The 22,891-nt window shown below is 31.7% G+C and overlaps 1 protein-coding gene across 2 annotated transcripts in view; it reads right to left on the bottom strand.

Moving 5' to 3' along the window:
• Positions 1-6,695: 6,695 nt before the first annotated feature.
• The window catches only part of LOC127710375 (dynamin-1-like protein), a 59,543-nt gene continuing 43,347 nt past the window's right edge, over positions 6,696-22,891 (bottom strand). For both annotated transcript variants that reach the window (XM_052216206.1, XM_052216212.1), the window contains exons 9-16: positions 20,388-20,508; positions 19,157-19,303; positions 17,014-17,106; positions 16,294-16,464; positions 15,258-15,419; positions 14,952-15,012; positions 13,746-13,957; positions 6,696-9,244 (exon numbers count right to left, since the gene is read on the bottom strand). In XM_052216206.1, the coding sequence (XP_052072166.1) occupies positions 9,188-9,244; positions 13,746-13,957; positions 14,952-15,012; positions 15,258-15,419; positions 16,294-16,464; positions 17,014-17,106; positions 19,157-19,303; positions 20,388-20,508 (1,024 nt within the window). In that variant the 3' untranslated portion in view covers positions 6,696-9,187. The remainder of the gene's footprint in view (positions 9,245-13,745; positions 13,958-14,951; positions 15,013-15,257; positions 15,420-16,293; positions 16,465-17,013; positions 17,107-19,156; positions 19,304-20,387; positions 20,509-22,891) is intronic.

The following is a 22,891-nucleotide window of genomic DNA, read 5'->3' on the forward strand; positions in this document are numbered from 1 at the left end:
TATATTTTGTTAATGTTACTTTTAAACTGGCCTTTTGGCATTTTTTCTGATTTTGATTGATCAGTTTTGATATATGGTCCCCATAGAAAAATGCTTGTTTTCATGTTTTCTGCCAGTCCATAACAAACTGTGCATGCTCCGAGACCATTTTCCCGAAAGGGTTCATACTTTGGATGATTGTTTGTCATCATGTGCTTGACCTTACTTTACCCCTTATTTGATTTGGCAATATTTGCAGAAGTTATGGAACTTTGACAATTAATGGCCAATGTAGCATAATGACACTCTTGATTCCTCCCTACCATTGAAATTTTCTGCATGTAAATTTACATGAAAATCTATAGGATAATGCCAAGATTTTCACAACAGTTCCTAAATTCTCAAAACGACCACATTTTCCTGCAGATGCGAACAATTGGGTGGGTAATTACGAAAGCTACAAACTGGAATGATAATGTTATGTGTGTAGCTGTTGTTCCACAGTCTAGTCTTGAGACTATTACAATGTATCAATCCTGTCAAGATTTAGCCTATGATTTATAACAAACCTTCATTTATTGTTGAACACAATTCGATTATCTTAAACAAGAAATATTATGCTTGAATGTCTCTGACACTTAATGCATGAGTATTATATTAAAAGTCTGTGAGGTCATGGTCAAACAACAAATGCAAAACTCACAATCATATAACAGACTATAGATACTTAGTCTAGCTCTAACAGGTGTTTAGAATCTGATCTTATCATATAACATGAAAACTTAATGTTGATCAGCTAAGTGTTTATACCATGACCTTATATTTTCGGTTCACTTATCAACACTAAGTTGCCACTGGATGTTAAGCAAGCAACAATCAATCAATCAATCAATCAAACTTTTGTGATTTGATTAGTTCCTTAATTACTATGAGTTATAGATAAACTTTACACTTGTAATATCTACATGTCTGTTCGATGGGAGTCATATGACTCAGTATAACCTCGTTTTCATTGAGTAAAATTTTCAAGATTTTGGTTAGTGATTGAATTATAATACTAATAATATATGAGCTGCCTCAGATAGAAATCAGCCTTATACAAATGAATATCAATACATCTGTCTCATCTGTTAATCTATTTCAGGTTGAAAAAATCTCTATGGAAAGTCTGTAACTGTTTGGAAATTGAGTTGTTATAAAAAAAATCTACAAAGTAGACCAACATTAATCTTTTATTTCATATTTAAATGTTTCAAAATCCATCAAAGTCTTAAACATGTACATGTATACATGCACTTGCATAAGGTCGATTTTTATCCGATGTAGCTCATATGATATCCATGTAAGTGTGCGCAACACATGCTTCATCAGGTATGATCATGACCAAATGTTTTGGCATTCAAATAGTAGAACATTTGTGAGCATCAAAACTAAATGGACCTAAACAGAAAACTCAAAACCATCTTAGGTCATATTTGCCTGAGGTTTACGCAATGTAAGATTTACAATTGTTAAATTCATAAACTAAAGTCAAAATGTATCATTTAAATCAAGCCAGTACCAAAGCAGTGGTTACTGACTGAATAGCTTAAGCAACATGTCTACAGAATACTTGCACATATCCTGACCTGATCATGCTTATGAACAATGAAAGTGAGATCAGATTCAGATTATCTTTTTCTGACAGACATAGACACCTAACAAATACTTTATGGACCCAATTAAATCTTTATTCACTCAAATGTTTGGCAAAAGAATCTTTTTAAATGCCTCCTTGCAAATTCTGTCATTACTTCCTTGTTCAAGGCAGTATTTAGTTGAACGTAAATTAAGGTTAAAGATATAGACCTATCTTGACCCATAAAAAGGTCTGTTAAACAATACAGACAGTTGTCTTGTTGGCAATCATACCACATCTTCTTATTTTTATACGACCACAAAATTTTTGCGGTCATATATTGGTATCACATCGTTGTTGTCGTCATCGTCCGAAGACATTTGGATTCAGGACAATAACTTTAGTATAAGTAAATATAAATCTTTGAAATTTAAACTCAAGGTTTATCACCACAAAAGGAAGGTTGGGATTGATTTTGGGGGTTATGGTCCCAACAGTTTAGGAATTAGGGGCCAAAAAGGATCCCAAATAAGCATTTTTCTAGTTTCCAGACAATAACTTGTGGAACAGTGTATGGAATTGTCTGAAATTATACCACAAATTTCCATACCACAAAGGGATAGTAAGAATTGGCTTTGGGGGTTATGGCTCAAACCGTTTAGGAATTAGGGGCAAAAAAGGGGGGAAAAACAAGGGTTTCCAGGTTAATGGACAATTACTTAAGTACAAAACATAATTTAAAAGCAGTGTAAGGGAGGTAATTCAAACACATTCAAAAACAACATTGACAATGTGTTTGAATTACCTCCCTTACACTGCTTTTAAATTATGTATAAAGAAATGTTGTATTGTCTTGAGGTGATTAGCTGTCAATTTATTTTTAGAAGTTACTATTTTAAAAATGCAAGGTAATTTAATTTTAACCATGATTATGTATGTCATTTTCTATTTTAAGACTTTTATGATGTATTTAAATGGGTTATTATGGTTGCAAACTCCTTTGGAAATTTGACAATAACTTAAGTATAAGTAAATATAAATCTATGAAATTTAAACACAAGGTTTGAAACCACAAAAGGAAGTTTGGGATTGATTTTGGGGGTTATGGTCCCTACGGTTAAGGAATTAGGAGTCAAAAAGGGGCCCAAATAAGCATTTTTCTAGTTTCCAAACAATAACTTGTGGAACAGTGTATGGAATTGTCTGAAATTGTACAAGTTTCCACACCACAAAGGGATGGTAAGGATTGGCTTTGGGGGGTTATGGCTCAGTCTGTTTAGGAATTAGGGGCAAAAAAGGGGAAAAAAACAAGGGTTTCCTGGTTAATGGACAATTACTTTAACTTTGTTTCTTTATGTTGGTACTTTTTGCTATTTGTTTGCTAGTTCTAGTATGAAATATTTTTTAGCTGTTTCTGAAAACATCAAATACTGTGATTTAAAAATATATAATATTATAACAGTGTATATCAAAGGGTTCAGTGGTAATAAATTTTTATACTCCGAATTGGTTATTCTTTGTTTGGGTTTTTTTTTTGCATTAGAGTTACCTCTTTACAAACTTTGTTTGATTTCAACTAAAATTAAATTTTTGGGTTTTTTTTATATGCTGAATCTAACCATGTTGTTAAATTTTAGATATCAGACCATTCTAGGTAAATTAAATGTCCCATTTCAAATTTTTAAGATCTTTGACCACATTTATTTTGTGTCAGAAACCTGTATTATGTCAAAAAATTTGATCACAATCCAAATTCAGACAGTATCAAGCTTGAATATTGTGTCCAAACTTACCCCGACTCTGCGGTCGTATCAGGCTGCGCTCAGTGAAGCATTTTATTATACTGAGTAAAAGAAAAATGAAAACTAGATGTGTCAGAACAACACGAACGGCCCCGTCGCAAAAAGTTGAAAAATCTGCAATTTCAACAACACATGTGGACACAAACATGCATGGATAGTATCCAGCTCTCAAGACCAATACTAGTTTGATGAAAAATTTCCTTGATCAATGAGAAGTTAAATTTCAAACTATCAAGAAACAGGAAGTGGATGTACTGCAGATCTAACAAGATGTGTTGAAATGACATGAAAATCAGCATAGCAGAACGAAACATAAACTTGATCTGTAACTCATCATGGTAAACTCACATATAAAAAATCAGCGCAAAATCTGAAGGCGTATAGAAAAAAAAGTCTGTATAACTGTGATTTTCAACAATTTATCAAAGTCCAAAGCCCGTAATTTCTGCAAAAATTAGCAGAGCAAATCGAAAACTTAAACTTGATCTGTAACTCATCATGGTTAACTCACATACCAATACCGCAGCTTGATACGACCGCAGAGGTCGAACCCTGAACAGTTGGGGCAAGTATGGACACAACATTCAAGCTTGATACAGCTCTGAATTTGGATTGTGATTAAATATTCGACACACCATAGGTTTCTGACACAGAATGAATGTGGTCTAAGAACTTAAAAAATTTTAATTTACCTATTCAAACCATATCATTATTATTTGCTTTTATATATAAATCAGAAATAACCAATTTAAAATGGAAAATTTTAAAGAAAAAAAAAGGAAAAAAAAATCCCCCCCCCAAAATTTTTTGAACCCCCTTATGATTCATCACCCCAAAACTCAATTACAGCCTTCCCTTTGTGGTATGGTACCTTGCAGTACAATTTCAGAGAGATTCATTCACTTGAACACCAGTTATTGTCTGGAAACTAGAAAAATGCTTGTTTTTTGGCCCCTTTTTGGCCCCAAATTCCTAAACGTTTAGGGCAATTACCCCCAAACTCAAACCCAGCTTTCCCTTTGTAATATGGAACCTTGTAGTACAGTTTCATAAAGATCCATACACTTACACACAAAGTTATTGTCCTGAAACTAGAAAAAAGGTTGTTTTTTGCCCCTTTTTGGCCCCTAATTCCTAAAATTTTGAGGCAATTACCCCCAAAATCAATCCCAGCCTTCCCTTAGTGATATGGTACCTTGCAGTACAATTTCAGAGAGATACACTTGAACACAAGTTATTGTCTGGAAACTAGAAAAATGCTTATTTTTGACCCCTTTTTCCTAAACGTTTTGGGCAATTACCCCCAAACTCAATTCCAGCTTTCCCTTTGTGATATGGAACCTTGTAGTACAATTTCAGAAAGATCCATACACTTACACACAAGTAATTGTCATGAAACTAGAAAAATGCTTGTTTTTTGCCCCTTTTTTGGCCCCTAATTCCTAAAATTTTGAGGCAATTACCCCCAAAATCAATCCCAGCATTCCCTTTGTGATATGGAACCTTGTGGTACAATGTCAGAGAGATCCATACACTAACACACAAGTTATGTCTGGAAGTTACAAAAATGCTTATTTTTGGCCCCTAATTCCTTAACTGTTGGTACCATAACCCCCAAAATCAATCCCAACCTTCCTTTTGTGGTATTGAACCTTATGGTAAAATTTCATAGAGATCCATTCACTTAAACTAAAGTTAGAGTGCGGAAAACCAATGTGTCTTCGGACGACGACGACAACGACAACGACGCCAATGTCATACCAATATATGACCGCAAAATTTTTTGCGGTCGTATAAAAATCAGCCCAATATCTGAAGGCGTTTATGAAAAAAGTCCGTATAACTGAGATTTTCAACAATTTATCAAAGTCCAAAGCCTGTAATTTCGGCAAAAATTAGCAGAGCGGAACGAAACTTAAAAACTCACATACCAAAAATTGCGTATAATGGTTTGTTGCGGAATGACGGACAAGGGTAAAACTATATGGTCCCGACAACTTTGTTGCGGGGCCATAAAAATATGCTGTAAATTAATTAACATGTGAAATAGTACATAACATAATTTAAATTTATTTTATGGAAGTTATGACTTTTAGCATAGTATCTATATGTGTAATCAATTTGATTTTAGTATATGAAACTAACCAAATTGTGAAAACAGCATTGAGTTTATGGAAGATCATTGATAATTGTGATTTAGAGGATTTAGTGCTAAGCCCCTTAGTCTGCCCCCCTGTCATACAATAATTTTATCGACCAATATAGTTGACCAGTGAATTTCTTATAACCATGAAACTTACATAAGCACAAAAAACAACATTGCCCCCAATATAATTGACATACTTCTTATAGTATCTGATAAGCTGACAAAACCATGAAAAATTAACATTGACCAATAAACCATGAAAATGAGGTCAAGATCATATAAACCCTGCCAGATACATGTACACCTTACAAACATTCAATATACAAAATATAATTGACCTATTACTTAAACATTGTCCAATGAACCATGAAAATGAGGTAAGTGTCAGATGAAATCTGTCAGTCAGACATGTGCACCTTAAAATCATTTCAAAAACCAAATATAGTTGACCCTTTTGGTTATAGTATCTGGGGAAAAAAAATCAAATTAGAAAAAATTAACAGTGTACATTGAACCATGTAAATGAGGTCGAGGTCAGATGAAACCACCAGTCAGACATGTACACATTACAATCATTCAATACACCAAATATAGTTGACCTGTTGCTTATGGTATCTGAGATACGGACTTGACCATGTAAACTTGACCTTGATCACTGATCCATGAAATGAGGTCGAGGTCAGTTGAATCCTGTCTGATGGAGATGTAGACCTTGCAAGGAACCCATATACTAAATATAGTTATCCTATTTTTCATAATAAGTGAGAAATTTGCATTATAAAAAAAAAAGGCTGTCGCTGAACCATTAAAATGAGGTCAAGGACAATGGACATTGTCAGACAGAAACTTTGTAACATAAGACATCTGCATACAAGGTATGAAGCATCTAGATCTACTAACTCCTGAAATGTAAAGCTTTTTAAAAACAAATAATTTACACGCTCCCTGTTACTGGATTGCAATACCTATGTCTCGCATTCTGCGACTTTTGTCACAGGCGAGACAAAAACCAAAATTGTTATTGTTTTCATTTTGAAGATAATATAAAAGTCACTGATAAAATCTTTATACTCTTCCAAGTTCTTCTTTTTCTGCATGCTCATTCAATCAGCAAACAGGAGGTAATAATTATGGCATTAACACTTCTGAATAAATCTTAAAATTTTATTTTCAGATGTACATTACCGGTGTGGAAAAGATGTGTATACATATCTACATTGTACATCAAAAACACATGAATATATACAGATTTAACAGATTTAAATTAATTCAAAAACTCATATACATTCCTTGTATTCAGAAAGAAAGTACAGAAAGCAGTAATCTGTTTAACTTGAAGAGAAATACAAATCTGAAAATAGCATATCAATTTACATTTGAAAACCAACATACTGAATCTGTATAAACAAAAAAAGAAGCCTATCTAAAAATTCAATTTTCATAGATAATCACAGAAGAAATATATAAAAAAAGTTCTTAAGGACTAGAAGAACAAATTGACAAATCAAAAATAATCATTTAGCAACAGTTTAGGAAATTTCATAATTCTAGTTTGCTTCCTTACTAAAAGCAGGACAGAAAATGTCAGTGTTATGAATAATGAATAATTACAAAATAATGCACCAAAAACCAAAAAAGGAAAGAAGAATACACATAGATTGTCAAAAGAAATATAGCTAATATGTTTTCCTGTTTAGATTATGCAATCTTAATACTAAAAGGTTAATAAAAGATGACAACCAATCTGACATATGATATATAGGTGTATTTCTAAATGTAATGCTGAATTGTTTATGTACAATAATAAGTTCTAATGGAAATTTTTATCATACACAAACATTTTTACTCATATTCATTTCAGAAATGAAATCAGGCACTGGGTACCATACATGTATTTTTGGTGGTGTAGTTATTTTATTTTCCCTGACAACTCTTATTCTAGGACTTTTATGCAAAAAATTGACAACACCTATTATGGATACAACTGTTATATGAATATCTAATGCATAAATATTTACGTACAATGGTTTTTTGGAATTTTATGAACAAAATGTCATAGAATATGATAAAACGATTTATAGCTGTTAGTATTTTATAATACAGTACAATTTACCACTAATAATATCCATTAGTAATAGCAAATACTTCAGAAACCAGAGTAGTCAATTTTGGTTATTTTTTCAAAACCAATATCACTACATATTAAGTATTGTTAGTTCTTGTCTAAATAAAGGTAATTCCAAGGTTTATGGACTACTAGCTATATCTAACCTGTCTGAATAATTACAGACACTAATTTGAGGTCTTAGAAGATACAATTAGTATTGCTACATTTGTAGAGGTATATTCATTATTCTTATTTATTATGTTTGTCTTGTATTTAGTGATAAATAGATAATTTATTCATGTTATACAAATTAAGCATAACATTTCTTCATCAAAACAAAATAATTCTGAACTTAGTACTAATTTTGAATATTACAGTAGTACAATTAGCAAATATGTTAAAAAAAACTCAATCATAAAAATAGCACTTTTAATTTTTACAGCACAAAATTTACTAGCATAATTGCATCCATGCTCTTGTGACACTTGGTCAATCAAATACAGCACACAAATACACAGACCCAACTTTAAGGAAATATTTTCTATAATGGTAAAAAAGATAATTGCCTAAATACCTAAATACCTAATATTAAGGGCCATAGGCCAGAAAAAAATATGTCCATATGCTTTTTTTTTCAAGATTTAAGCATATACAAATTTGACAGGAAAACAGGAGTTATCTTAATTTTTCACATACTTTGTATTAGGATGTTTTCATTGTTGAAATCTTTTGAGAAATTTTGAGAAATTACAAGATTTTAAAGGAACGTAGTTTATAATGTATCAAATGAAATTATGAAAAGAAAAGTATGGGTTACTGGCAAAATTTTCTATTAATTCAAAAAAGCCAGATGAACTCAGAATAATGAAAACAAGATGGTCTATATGACAACAAAAATACTACCACTTGGGACCTTAACGCAAAATTAAAGACAAGCCAGCAAGTGTAAATTGTATGTCATGATGCAAAAATTATCAATTTATTTAGAAAATTATGAATTTATCTCCCTTGTTTAGTTCATACACGCATCAAGCTAACCCTAACATCAGATCATTTGTAAAACATCCTTATAATAGCCACATTAATGGTAATCACAATTACAAAGCATTGGGATATACAAAATTAAATAAAATGGGATTTGTAATGCAAATTCTGGCTGGACATTGTTCACTAGTTCATTGTATAAATTTCATGACACAATGTAATACCACAGGAGTATTCTGCAATGGTTTGCCCTCATTTCTATTTATCATTTAGAAGTTGGTTAATTGTCATATTTTCAATAATTAAACATGTGGACAGTAACCTCAAATCTATGATTTAAAGCTTGCAAATATTAAATAACATTAATCTCCTAACTAGCTGTCCATTAGAATCATTAATATGTAAAATTAAATATTCCACAAAATACAACATTCAGATTCAACATTTACAACACTCTTCAAACATATAACTGGACCCATATCTGTTATTGTTGTAATTCTTGTTGCAAGTTAATACATGAAGTCAGGGGCTTAGTATACAATATTCATAATTCACCACAGATGAGTTTCTCGTATTTCTCCGATTATATGACTAGCTCTCTGTAATGCCTGAAAAGATAAAATATATGTCATACTTGAAAGTTTCTAAATCTGAGGAAAAACTTTAAAAATCATACAAATATTTTCAGTAGCTTTCAAGTCATTGCTCTACCAAAAAATACAGTTATAATATATATTCATAATTTTTGTTTTTATATATTTTTTATACAATAAGACAGATAGGTAAAAAAATTTTTATCTGTGAGTACGAGAATTTTCATTCCATTCTTATGTCTAAGGATTGCACAGGGTTAGTATATTCAGCTGATTATAATAAAAAATAAACAAGCATTCTGAGAGTATTGCATGGCAATACATAGTCCCCTACCGGGTAAAATTCATTATACTGGAACAAAATGCTAACTTGTTCTATAACTTGTCATGGTGTAAACAAAAAGAAAATATCAAGTCAATATCTTCAAGCATGACTAAAAACAGTGTGGAAAACTGAATATATGAGTGAATTTTTTCAAGTCCAAGGACCATAACTCTGCACAAAATTAACAGACCGAAACAAAAATTTGAACTTGATCTGTAACTTGTCATGATAAAACTATTTACCAATTGTCAATCAATATTTTCAAGCATGATGAAAAAAAGTGTGGAAAACCTATAACACTCTAACATTAGATATGATGTAATACAATGTATATCTATTTTCATATTACAATCAAATATAATTAATATTTCCAAATATTTTTTCTTTCATTTGTCACAAGCTAATATAGATTTGTAACTTACCTATAAAATGTCAACAACTTTTATCTACACAATGTAATGTAATGAAATATATACCTTAATAAAAATAGATTATTATCTAATTAAAGGATTTCACTTAATAAAAATATATATATATATATACATGTAGCATTCAGAAAATAAGTTTATACAAAATAACATATAAACCTGCCACAAAATTCCTCAAACAATTTACCAAAGAATGTCTTTTAAAAATGAGTTATCTCCCTTTGTACAGATTATATGGTTTAACATAGTACTCTAACATTAGTTATGGAGTTTTTTCATGGACCATAACTCTGGACTAAATCATCAGACTGGAACAAAATTCGAACTTGATCTATAACTTGTCATGATAAAAATATATACCAAATATCAAATCAATATCTTCAAGAACGAAGAAAAAAAGTGTGGAAAGCTGAGTTGCCAGACTGACGGATGGACAGACAGACGGACGGACAGACAGACGGACAGAGTGCAAACCTAAAGTCCCCTTCGACTTCGACTAATAAATGGGGAATGTGTACATGGGACACAGATGATGCCCCCGCTTACATATAATGTTATAAAGGGACAGAAGTCAAGAACGGTAAAAGTGACGCTACCCAAATTTGTACTTGATCTGAGTTTTGTGGTAATAGGCATTGTGTTTAAGTTTCATTACATTTGGTTGAGGCAAACTTAAGAGAACCGATACGAAAAATTCAGCAATTTTTCCATTTGTAAAGGGGCATAACTCTAGAACAGTAAAAGTGACGCAGTGTTCCTGCCTGCCCTAAATAGAAGGGCGGCCCGCCCTTCTGCCCTCCGAAGTAAAAGAATGTCCCCCCTCTGCCTTTTTAAAAAAATAAAATTTCCAAATTTCATGCCTACCGGCGTTTCCGGTAAAATTGTTACCTGATGGTGTAACACTAATTAACTGACAATGGGATTAAGTTGAATACCTAATGTTTTGGCAGTTTTATCACCTTTGTTAATGATTGTTTACTGCTAATTAGTGGATTTAAGATAATTGAACAAATACTAGCTATTTAATACAGAATGAAATGTTCACATGTTATCCATTTGTAATGTTTATGTACAGCATGTACACCATAAAAAAAATTATTTCAGTAGGCATAACATAAAAAATAAAATCTTAAACAATTTTAAAGGCATACATAGTTTTGACTTAATTGGTGAAAAATGTTTTGTTTCATAACCATGAGTATGAAATTTAAAGAAGAATCAAAGAAATTTGTACTTTGAACATAACAAGATTCACTTCCTGTTTTACTTCTTGTATTTTATAATCCTCCTGACATAGGAGCACTCAACAAATATATTTTTAACAATGATGGAGAAAAAAGTAACTGTTTATACCTTCTGCAATATATTATTGCATCAATATAATATGATCATCTCCTGTCTCACCTGTTATATTTATAAAACTCCTTACTGAGGAGCACTTTTAAGTGCACTTAAAAATACTTTTTTTGTAACAATTCAAATGATAATAGATAACTCTCAATAACATATATACTATATGTTTGAACAAGTAATTTAAATGTAGATAATTTAATTACATTAAACATTCAATTTTGCATGTATAACTCCATCTTTCAAAAATACTTGTTTATTTTGGTTTAAGTTATAAAACATTGAAATTTATGATGATTATTTTCCTTAGCAAATTTACAATTTTGTTTAGATTAACATCAAAATGATATGCTTTGCTTCATGGAATGATAATTTGATGAAAAAAATTCTTACTGGAACCAACATCAAGAACACATTAATTTCTGAATATGGTTTAAATACAACTAATGTTCTCCAGCTGCATGAGCCTAGTAATATTCAAGGTAATTTATACACTGTCCAACATTGCCCTTAAAATCTGGGTTATAACACTAAAGTGCCCATTCAGACAACTAGCACCCTTCTGCCCTGAGATTCAAGCTGGAACACTGTGACGCCACCAAAATTCAAACTTGATCTGTGTTTTGTGGTAATAAGCATTGTGTATAAGATTCATAACATTTGGTTGAGGCAAACTAAAGTGAGAGAACGGAAACGAAAAATTCAGCAATTTTTCCATTTGTAAAGGGGCATAACTCTAGAATGGTAAAAGTGACGCCAACAAAAATTCAAATTTGATCTGTGTTTTGTGGTAATAAGCATTATGTATAAGTTTCATAACATTTGGTTGTGGCAAACTAAAGTTAAGAGAACAGAAACCAATTTTAGGACGTATGGACGAACAGACGTACAGATGGACAAGGGTAAAACTTAATGCCCCCTCCGTTACAGTGGAGGCATAAAAACTGAACTGTCCGCTAAGCTGGACCTATACCCTGCATCCCAAATTAACATTTGACTATGCTAGTGACTGATGAAATATAGGAAATCAAAGACGCTAATAATATATATTTTGACATTTTTCTCGTGTTTGATTTAATGTTGCCTCAGCTATATGTAGCTCCTTCATACATGCATATTTACATAAAAGGGGATCTTACAATATACTGAATTTCATAAAGATATAATGAGGAGTTACGATGACAAGGTAGGAGCTGGAAATTGTCAAAATGTCTAAGTTCAATGGGCATTACTTTAAAAAAAATCTCCAAAAGGACTGGTTTATCCTACCAACATGCACATCTACGTAAAGGGATCTAACAATCTACCAAGTTTTGTGTAGATAAGATAAAACATGTAGGAGGAGTTGTGATGATAAGGTTGGTGCTGGACAGGGTAAAATTTTTAAGCTGAAAAGGGGCATACATTTTGTAATTCTAGAAAACTAAATTGATGGGAACATCGTAACTTTTCAAAAATGATGCCCATCATATCTTACTAGCAAGTTTCATTATGTTTCAGACAGAAATCCATACCCCTTGAGAAATGCTGTTCAAGGAAACGTCATACTCCCTTAACCAAAAATAGAATTGTTCAAGAAATCTTTTATGTATTCTAGACCATTCTTGTGGAACAATTTGCCAATATCGTTATGAAATATTACAAATGTTAATTCTTTCAAATACAAAATAACAGATCATTTATTGAAATCAACCAGTTGAAAAAATATTGGATATTAATTATTTTATTATGTTTATTATATTTTCATAACATTTTATGCAGTTGTATTGAACATTATCATTATACATGTACTTGACTTTTATACTAATGTATGCCATGTATATGTTTGCATTTTTGTTTATGCTTTTTCTATGATGAGGGCCTCAGGGAAGATTAGTTGTATGCTAACTGTGTAACCCTCTTAAAATAAAGTATTGTTGTTGTTGTTGTTGTTACCACATGTACATCAGCATAATATGTATAAGGATATAAAAATGTACTAAGTAACATGTAGACATGATAAACCATGTAGGATGAGTTGCAAAAACTGAATAAAAAAAGATAAAAATTTCTAAGGTAAAAGGGGTGAAAACTCTTGATAAACTTAACAGAATAAAAAAATCCTTCACATGGTGATATTTGCATAACATGATAAACAATTCAACAAAGTTGCAAGTGAATCAAACAAAGGATTAAGAAGTTGTTCTGGACATAGAGGAGGATACACCCCCTGGTGTTTGAAACAGCAATGCAATGTAAAGTTTTCAAAAATATATTTGATCAACAAAATGGAAATAGGACAATCATCTGAGTAAAATTGACTCTTGCTACTGAGTGTACAAACAAAGCATATATTGGAGAGCTGTCTCATTGGCAATCATACCACATCTTCTTATTTATATATATATCCCCCCCTCAGTAATTGTAAATTTACTTGTGTCATTTCTTGTGCCTCTTTTCTCCTAGCAGCCATGTGTTCTGATTCCTCTAATAAATAATCTATTTCTTCTTTCTTGTATAATTGACTAACTAATTCACTTTGTAAATTGTCTTTCACATGGTTTACCAAGAAATGCATGATAGCTTTTGGAACATTATCTTGTATATTCTTTTTGACTATTAGGAAATAACTGTTTATTAATCTCTCTGAAAAATAACATACAAATGGATTAGTTATCACTTTAATTTGTTCATATGGTAAAACATGTGTAAGCTGGCACCATATTTAATAATTCATATAAAAATAAGGAAAAGTGATATAATTGCCAATGAGATAAGTATCAACCAGAGTTCAAATGATGTGGATATAAGCAATTATAGGTCACCATAAAGCCTTCAACAATCAGAAAAAAACCAATAATTTATAGCCAGCTACAAAAGGCCACCACATGACAGATGTTAAACAAATCAAAGAGAAATCTAACAGCCTAATTTGTAACAATACAATTTACAAATAAAGCATTGATTGTAGTTGATTCAACTATAATCATGGACAAAGGAAGATAACTCCAAATTTAAAAATTACTTGATATTTAGAAGAAAATAAGAATTTTGCAATTTTTCCATTTATAAAGGGGCATAACTCTAGAACAGTTAAAGTGATGCCACCAAAATTCAAACTTGATCTGTGTTTAGTGGTAATAAGCATTGTGTATAAGTTTCATAACATTTGGTTGAGGCAAACTTAAGTTAGAGAACGGAAACTAAACATTTTGCAATTTTTCCATTTATAAAGGGCATAACTCTAGAACGGTTTAAGTGACGCCACCAAAATTCAAACTTGATCTGTGTTTTGTGATAATAAGCATTGTGTATAAGTTTCATAACATTTGGTTGAGGCAAATTCAAGTTAGAGAACGGAAACCAATTTTGGGACGTACGGACTGACGTACGTACGTGTAGCGGTACGTACAGACCGACAAGGGTAAAACTTAATGCCCCCACCGCTACAACGGGGGCATAAAAACGTATATGACAGAAAAGAATCAACAACAACCACTAAATTACAGCCTTCAGATTTTGGACATGAACATAAAGAATGTGGCAGGGTAAAATATGTTTAGTTGGGTCTTAATATTTTTGAAACTCATCTTATTTTATTGTGATCTAGAACAAATTTTCATTGTATTAATAACCTTACCTATTACATCACAGTCCCTCTGTTCTCTTTGGGAAAGTTTCCTTGTTGTTTGTTGATTTGGCTACAACAGAAAACATGATGAATGATATGTGTCACATTCCTTTTTTTATTATTGAAAGTGGTATTGTTTGTCATGGGCTGTAAACATTGTCATTTCTAGCCACATAAATTTACTGTCAGTTTAACAATTTTCACTTATAATTACACCTTATACAAGTATCCTTGATTTTGATTGGTTGATAGCTGGTATATTTTTATTGTCTAGATAACAACAGATTTAAAAAGATTTCAATTATAAAAGCTTACCACATTATCAAGTAAATTAATACCCTTCCTAGAATGTGCTGGTGAATTAACTACACTACTAGAAGCACTTCCTGGTTTGGATCCCTGTTCTGATGTACTATCAGCATCAGATCTTCCAAAACCTAACTTCCATCCTTTGGTTGTTACCGCTTCATGTGCACTCTGAAAAAGTTTGACCATTTTATTCAGAAAATCTCAAGATAATGTACCCTTCAACTATCAACAGTATACATGCATCAATCTGACAAATTTTTAGGGAACTGATGAGTAAAATAATTATGATTCCTAGCAATAAGTCCTTCACAGTAATACTTATTGGATAGATTAAATCAGTTACATATGTCACAAGAAAAATAGAATGCATTTAAAATGTTGTGTGCAGATGTGCAATTATTTTGGGCTGTAAAAGAAATATTTCTTTATCCTAAATTCACATTTATCTCAGTCCCAAGTTCCCAACACAATTTTTTGGTTGTAAAAAATAAGGGTTATAACCCAGTTGCTTTTGTTTCAGATAGACAAAAGATTGATAAAATATCTTTCTGAATAAATAGAAATTAAATGTATACCTCTTTTGAATAACTGAAACACTTTTCGTGTTATCATCTTTAGCTGATATGGTGTTGTATTCTGTTATAATATATATGTCCAATATTTTTGGGTAATTCATGATGTCTTTTTAAAAGGTTTTAAAAATTATTATATTATATTCTGTTACAAACCAGCAATTATCATGTATTAAATTTCTTGTAATAACTGTGCTCTATAGAGCATCTTTAATTGACTGTACATTTTTCGTATTAGTACAGACAGTCTAAACTCACATGCTATGCCACATGCAACTGATCTGTATTGACAAATATTGATCTAATAAGTTATATTCTAACATTATATACATGTATTACCTCAATTTCAAATTATTTCTACTCATCCTGCTTTCGTCTAGAATCTTGTAATCTATGGTCAAATATTGATCTGATAAGTCATATTCTAATGTTTTATACCTATTACCTCAATCCATATTATTTGTACTCACCTGCTTTGGTCTAGAATCTTGCACTCTATTTTGTTCGATAGATCTATGATGGTCAAAGGAATGACCTAAACTATTGCCTTCTGACAATGCTTTATGTATTAAGTGTGCTTCTGTAAAGTCTGGATGTTTTGTATTTATATAGGCTAACTCAATGGACATCAAATTTTCTACCTGGTAAAAGGAAATAAACATTTTTTAAAGTTGTTACTATTTTCTTAATATTTTTCATACATAGTTTCCATAATAGTGGTCTCGAGTCAATATAAACTTTTCATTTCCCTTTTTTATGTTGCATGGTTTCATGATTAATGTAATCTTTCAATTTCACTGTAATATTTCCTCAATGAAACTTGTTCAAATACTTAAAATTATGCCATACAAAAGTTCTTTGATAGATGAATGTTTAACATCAATCTGCTAACCTTTCGACCATTTTGAGATCATGTTGACATATATGTATATCATCCTGCTTTTTATTAAACTTGGATGCTAGGCTGGATCTTAAATGTGGTAACCATATGCAAAGTTATTTGAAAAAAATACTCCATAAACAGACAATTCAAAAACTTAATATTTGATAGAAAATTTTCAGTCATAAGAGCATTACTGAGATGGAATGTTGAGTATGATATGTGGTTTCTATCAAATGCAACAACAAACTTAAATATCAACGGCGTGTCAATAGTACTTTTTGTTTTTGTTTGACTTTGTAAATCTTACCATTGTGTTAGTTGGAGGTAATCTTCTTCGTAAAAGATTTGTGACTACATCTACAATTTTCTCATGTAACTTTGGAAATCGAAGCATCTCTTGCTGTAAAAACATATATATAAATAAATGAAGAATGTGTCCATGGGACACAGATGTCCCCGCTTGTAAATACACAGCAAATTCTGTAATTTTTCAATTAACAAAGGGATATAACTCAAGAAGGGTGAAAGTGATGCCACCTTAATTCGATCTTGATCTGTGTTTGGTGGTGATAAGTTTTGTGTATAAGTTTTATAACATTTGATAGGGGCAAACTTAAGTTAGAGTGAGGAACAGCAAATTTATCAATTTTTCCATTTATAAAAGGACATAACTCAAGAACAGTGAAAGTGACGCTTCCTACATTTAAACTTGATATAAGTTTGGTGGTAATAGGCATTGAGTATAAATTTCATAACATTTGGTTGAGACAAAATAAGATTGCTGAAACTGCAAATGTGCCAATTCTTTCCTTTACAAAGGGATATAACTCGAGAAAGCTGAAAGTGATGCCACCCAAATTCAAAACTTAATCTGTGTTTGGTGGAAAAGCATTGTGTATAAGTTTCATAACATTTGGTTGAGGCAAACTAAAGTTAGAGAACAGAACCTAATTTTGAGACTTACGTCCATACAGACAAGGGTAAAACTTAATGCCCCCTTCGCTTTGGTGGGGGCATACAAATTTCCATTTATTATCTAGGATTATAAGTGCTGAGTTACAGTCTAGAACTTTTTTTTGGTGAATGCTGCTTTAAAAAATAACATAATGCCAAGTCAATAGCCAGCAACCTCTCTCACTAGTTCTAGACAAAATGACTAGAGATCGTAATATGAAAGCAGGAAATGTATCTGTAGCCAAATAATTCAACAGAAATGCACAAGAATATCCACAAAATTACTGTGCAATGCCAGAAATGACAAACCTGCTCCAGATTATCTTCCACTTTGAGTTCTGTTAAGTGAATGGATGAGCTTCTTTTGCTGTCTTTTTTTCTAAGACATAACTTATCAAGAATGTGTCCATACTACACGAATGCCCCACTCGCACTTTCATTTTCTATGTTCAGTGGACCGTGAAATTGGGGTCAAAACTCTCATTTGGCATTAAAATTAGAAAGATCATATCATAGGGAACATGTGTACTAAGTTTCAAGTTGATTGGACTTCAACTTCATCAAAAACTACCTTGACCAAAAACTTCAACCTGAAGCAGGACAGACGGACGGACGGACTAACGGACTAACGGACGAACGAACAGACGTACAGACCAGAAAACATAATGCCCCTACTACTATCGTAGGTGGGGCATAAAAAGCTCAAAGCCTTATATATCTTGTAACATAACTGAACCTAAAGTGGCATTGAATATTTAGGACAAACAGGACATCAATTTTTCAAAAGAACATAAGAACATCTATAGCACTTCTACAGACCTTAGAAATTCAAAATTTTGAATTAACAGCATTTAGGAAAACATAAATACAATATTTATTTTATAAAATTCTAGCTACTCAAAACTGTCCAGAAGCAACCAGTGCAATCACATCAAAATTTTGAAAATTTCCAGCTGTCTTGTATTAATCAACAATGAGGTCAAGGTCAGATGAAACCTGCCAGACAGACATGTACACCTTACAATCATTTCATACACCAAATATAACTGACCTATTGCTTATAGTATCTGAGAAACAGACCAAACCACAAAACTGAATATTAACCAATGAACCATGTAAGTATTCCAGTGGTTGATGTCTGCAATATTTTTTTTTCTCTGTTAATTGTTTTTAGCATACATTAAGCTGTTGGGTTTTCTGTTTGAATTGTTCAACATTTTGGCTTACTATATATGGGTTTGGTCTTTCTTAGTTGAAGGCTGTATGGTATATAGTTGTTTACATCATGGAACTGACAAAGTATGAAAGGTTCTTTTGAACCATTTAGATTTATGAATAATTACATGTATATCAGATGATATAATGGAAAAGAAATGATGTGTTTCAGTTATTCACAAATTTCCAACAAACCCTTGCAAATACCCAGAACATAATTTTTCTTTATATGTAAATCACATCGAATTTAAACATTGGTTCTAATAAAAAAAAAATTATACCTGTGTTCCACAATGTTGTATAATTCTTTGCATTTCTTCATGAACTAATTCTATACAACGTAAACTTGGTTCTTCTAATCGTTTCATTTGTCGCTTTACCAACAGTTCAAAGGATATTTCAGGCACAAACAATGCAGGTCGTGGTCCCTATTAAACACCACATAAATGATTTTAAAATGTTGGAAATTTCATCCTTCAAATCATTAAAGTATGAAAGGTTCTTTGAGAATTTTCAGATGATATGATGGAAAAAAAGGTATGTGGTTAATTTATTCAAGATATAATTACATATTGAATATTGACATTTGCCAAAGTGTAATTGATTCCAAAATTCAAAAGAAAGGTATAAGACATGTAAAATGTAAATAAAGACATAAGAAATATAAAATGTAAATATAGATGTAAGACATGTAAAATGTAAATAAAGATGTAAGAGATTAAAATTTAAATAAAGATGTAAAACATGTAAAATGTAAATATAGATGCAAGACTGTAAATAAAGATGTAAGACATGTAAAATGTAAATACAGATGTACCGGTAAGGCATTCAGTACTTTATCATCAATTTCTAACTTACAAAACTATTACCATGGACAAACATTTAAACAATATTAATCTAAACTATTATTAGTTTATTATTTAATGTGTAACAACTTATTACTTGAAAATCTAATTATTAATCAATTTACATTTTATCTGAATTACTAATGCATTATAAAAGCTAATTAACATACCTCTCTTCAGTATGAAAGTCAACTCTTGCATGACTCAGATTTAGGATTGAATGACATGTATAACATGGATTTAGAACAGTACTTTTTGAAGAAAACAAATATCAAGCAAGCAGAGGCAGATTTCGGGTGGGTGTGCCCGGCCCCCCTTTTGTGGGAAAAATTTGGTTGTTTATTTAGGGACCACTGAAGCATGACTGGAGTGGGCCCCTCTTATGGCACTCAGTGACAAACTCTGTGATTTACAAACAAGAGTATAGTGAATACTGTAACAGAAAATGACTGACAAAAACAAATGTTTTATTCACAACCCTATATCTTCTATTTACTTGTTTTTGTAAAAAGCAGCATTATAAATTCCGCAGGTTCAAACAGAAAAACATTAACAGAGACAAATTATTTGAATCATTATAAAAAAGAACTTATCAGGGTATTCAATATTTGTAAGTTGTGTTAATCAGTTATAGATGACATAGCCTTAATAACTACGTTTAACTTACTGTAGCATTCCTTATAGCTGTCAGAATATCAAAAGTTGTGAGGCCCCCTGTGGGATCTACTGATTCTAATGTTCTACCAAAAGTTTCATGAAAGATGTAACAGATCCTTGCTCCTCCACATCTGAAAATACCCAAAACAAGATCAAATATTTTATTTTCCTTATAAAGCTAAAAAATGGAAAATTAGACTAAACCACATATCATGAATTTGTTTCATTATGTTTTTGACACTTTAACATGCTTGAGAACACTGGTGTTCATTTCATATTTAGTCAGATCTATTGAATTCATCATCACCAGCTTTCACCGAGGTTCATTTGATGCATGATTCAGTTTATTATTTTAACAAAAACACAAAACCATTCTAACTGTTGCTTGCTTGGAAAATTGCATATACAGAGACTCCTTATTTCTTAAATAAGTTTATTCTCTCAAGTAATTTATATGTAAACATAATTATTAGAATACTGCAAGTCCAGAAATAGAATTAGAAATGGTTATCTATTTACTTGATATCATTTCATAAACTTCAGAATCTTACAAAATATCAACTGAAGAAGGCAATGCAGGTCAAAAAATTTCAACAGGGTCAATACAGCTTCTTATTGTCATTTTTGTGACAATGAGATTTCCATAGACCAAGATGAGACCTCTGAAAAATCATATAATAAAACATAGGTTACCAAGCTTGTTTTTTTTAGAAAAAGTTGCAAAATTGGAAATTTGTAATTTGCTGACAGCTTTATAATTGACAAATAAAATGCTCTGCAGGGCGCAGCTTGATACGACCGCAGAGATCGAACCCTGAACAGTTGGGGCAAGTATGGACACAACATTCAAGCTTGATACAGCTGTGAATTTGGATTGTGATTAAATATTTGACACAGCATAGGTTTCTGACACAGAATGAATGTGGTCTAAGAACTTAAAAATTTTAAATTGGACATTCACCTATGATGGTCCAATATCCAAAATCTAAATACATGGTTAGATTCAGCATATCAAAGAACCCCAAGAATTCAATTTTTGATGAAATCAAACAAAGTTTAATTTTGGACCCTTTTGACCTCAATGTGGACAAAGTTGATAATGGGGCCCAAAAATCAAAAATCTAAATACATGGTTAGATTCAGCATATCAAAGAACCCCGTATATTCAATTTTTGTTGAAATCAAACAAAGTTTAATTTTGGACCCCGATTTGGACCAACTTGAAAACTGGGCCCATAATCAAAAATCTAAATACATGTTTAGATTCAGCATATCAAAGAACCCTAAGAATTCAACTTTTGTAAAAATCAAACTAAGTTTAATTTTGGACCCTTTGGACCTTAATGTAGACCAATTTGAAAACGGAACCAAAATTAAGAATCTAAATACACGGTTAGATTCGGCATATCAAAGAACCCCAATAATTCAATTTTTGATGAAATCAAACAAAGTTTAATTTTGGACCCTTTGGACCTCAATGTGGACCAATTTAAAAACGGGGCCCAAAATCCAAAAACTTAATACACTGTTAGAATCAGCATATTAAAGAACCCCAAGAATTCAAGAATAAAACCCCATTGAAATTGGTCAAGAAATAAGCAATTTATACGAAGTATCTTCTTTTGCACAATACTGTGCAATTGAATATTTCTTGCTATTGCGCAATACTGTACAATTGACAATTTCTTGCTATTGCGCAATATTGTGCTATTGGATATTTCTTGCTATTGCACAATACTGTGCAACTGAAGATTTCTTGCTATTGCGCAATACTGTGCAATTGAAGATTTCTTGCTATTGTGCAATACTGTGCAATTGAAAATTTCTTGCTATTGCACAATACTTATTATATAATAATTTACACATCCTGTTTGGTGTGTATCTCCTACCATATCATTATTATTTGCTTTTAAATATAAAACAGAAATAACCAACTTAAAATGGAAAATTTTAAAAGAAAAAAAAAAGGAAAAAAAGAAAAAAAAGGAAAAAAAAAAAAAAAAATCCCCCCCCCCCAAATTTTTTGAACCCCCTTATGATTCATCACCCCCAAACTCAATCCCAGTCTTCCCTTTGTGGTATGGTTCCTTGCAGTACAATTTCAGAGAGATCCATACACTTGAACACAAGTTATTGTCTGGAAACTAGAAAAATGCTTATTTTTGGCCCCTTTTTGGCCCCTTATTCCTAAACATTTTGGGCAATTACCCCCAAACTCAATTCCAGCTTTCCCTTTGTTATATGGAACCTTGTAGTACAATTTCAGAAAGATCCATACACCTACACACAAGTTATTATCATGAAACTAGAAAAATGCTTGTTTTTTGCCCCTTTTTTTGCCCCTAATTCCTAATATTTTGAGGCAATTACCCCCAAAATCAATCCCAGCATTCCCTGTGTGATATGGAACCTTGTGGTACAATTTCAAAGAGATCCATACACTTGAACACAAGTTATTGTCTGGAAACTAGAAAAATGCTAATTTTTGGCCCCTTTTTGGCCCCTAATTCCTTA

The sequence above is a fragment of the Mytilus californianus genome, unplaced genomic scaffold (assembly GCF_021869535.1).
Source record: "Mytilus californianus isolate M0D057914Y unplaced genomic scaffold, xbMytCali1.0.p SCAF_1, whole genome shotgun sequence".
Lineage (NCBI taxonomy): Eukaryota > Metazoa > Mollusca > Bivalvia > Mytilida > Mytilidae > Mytilus > Mytilus californianus.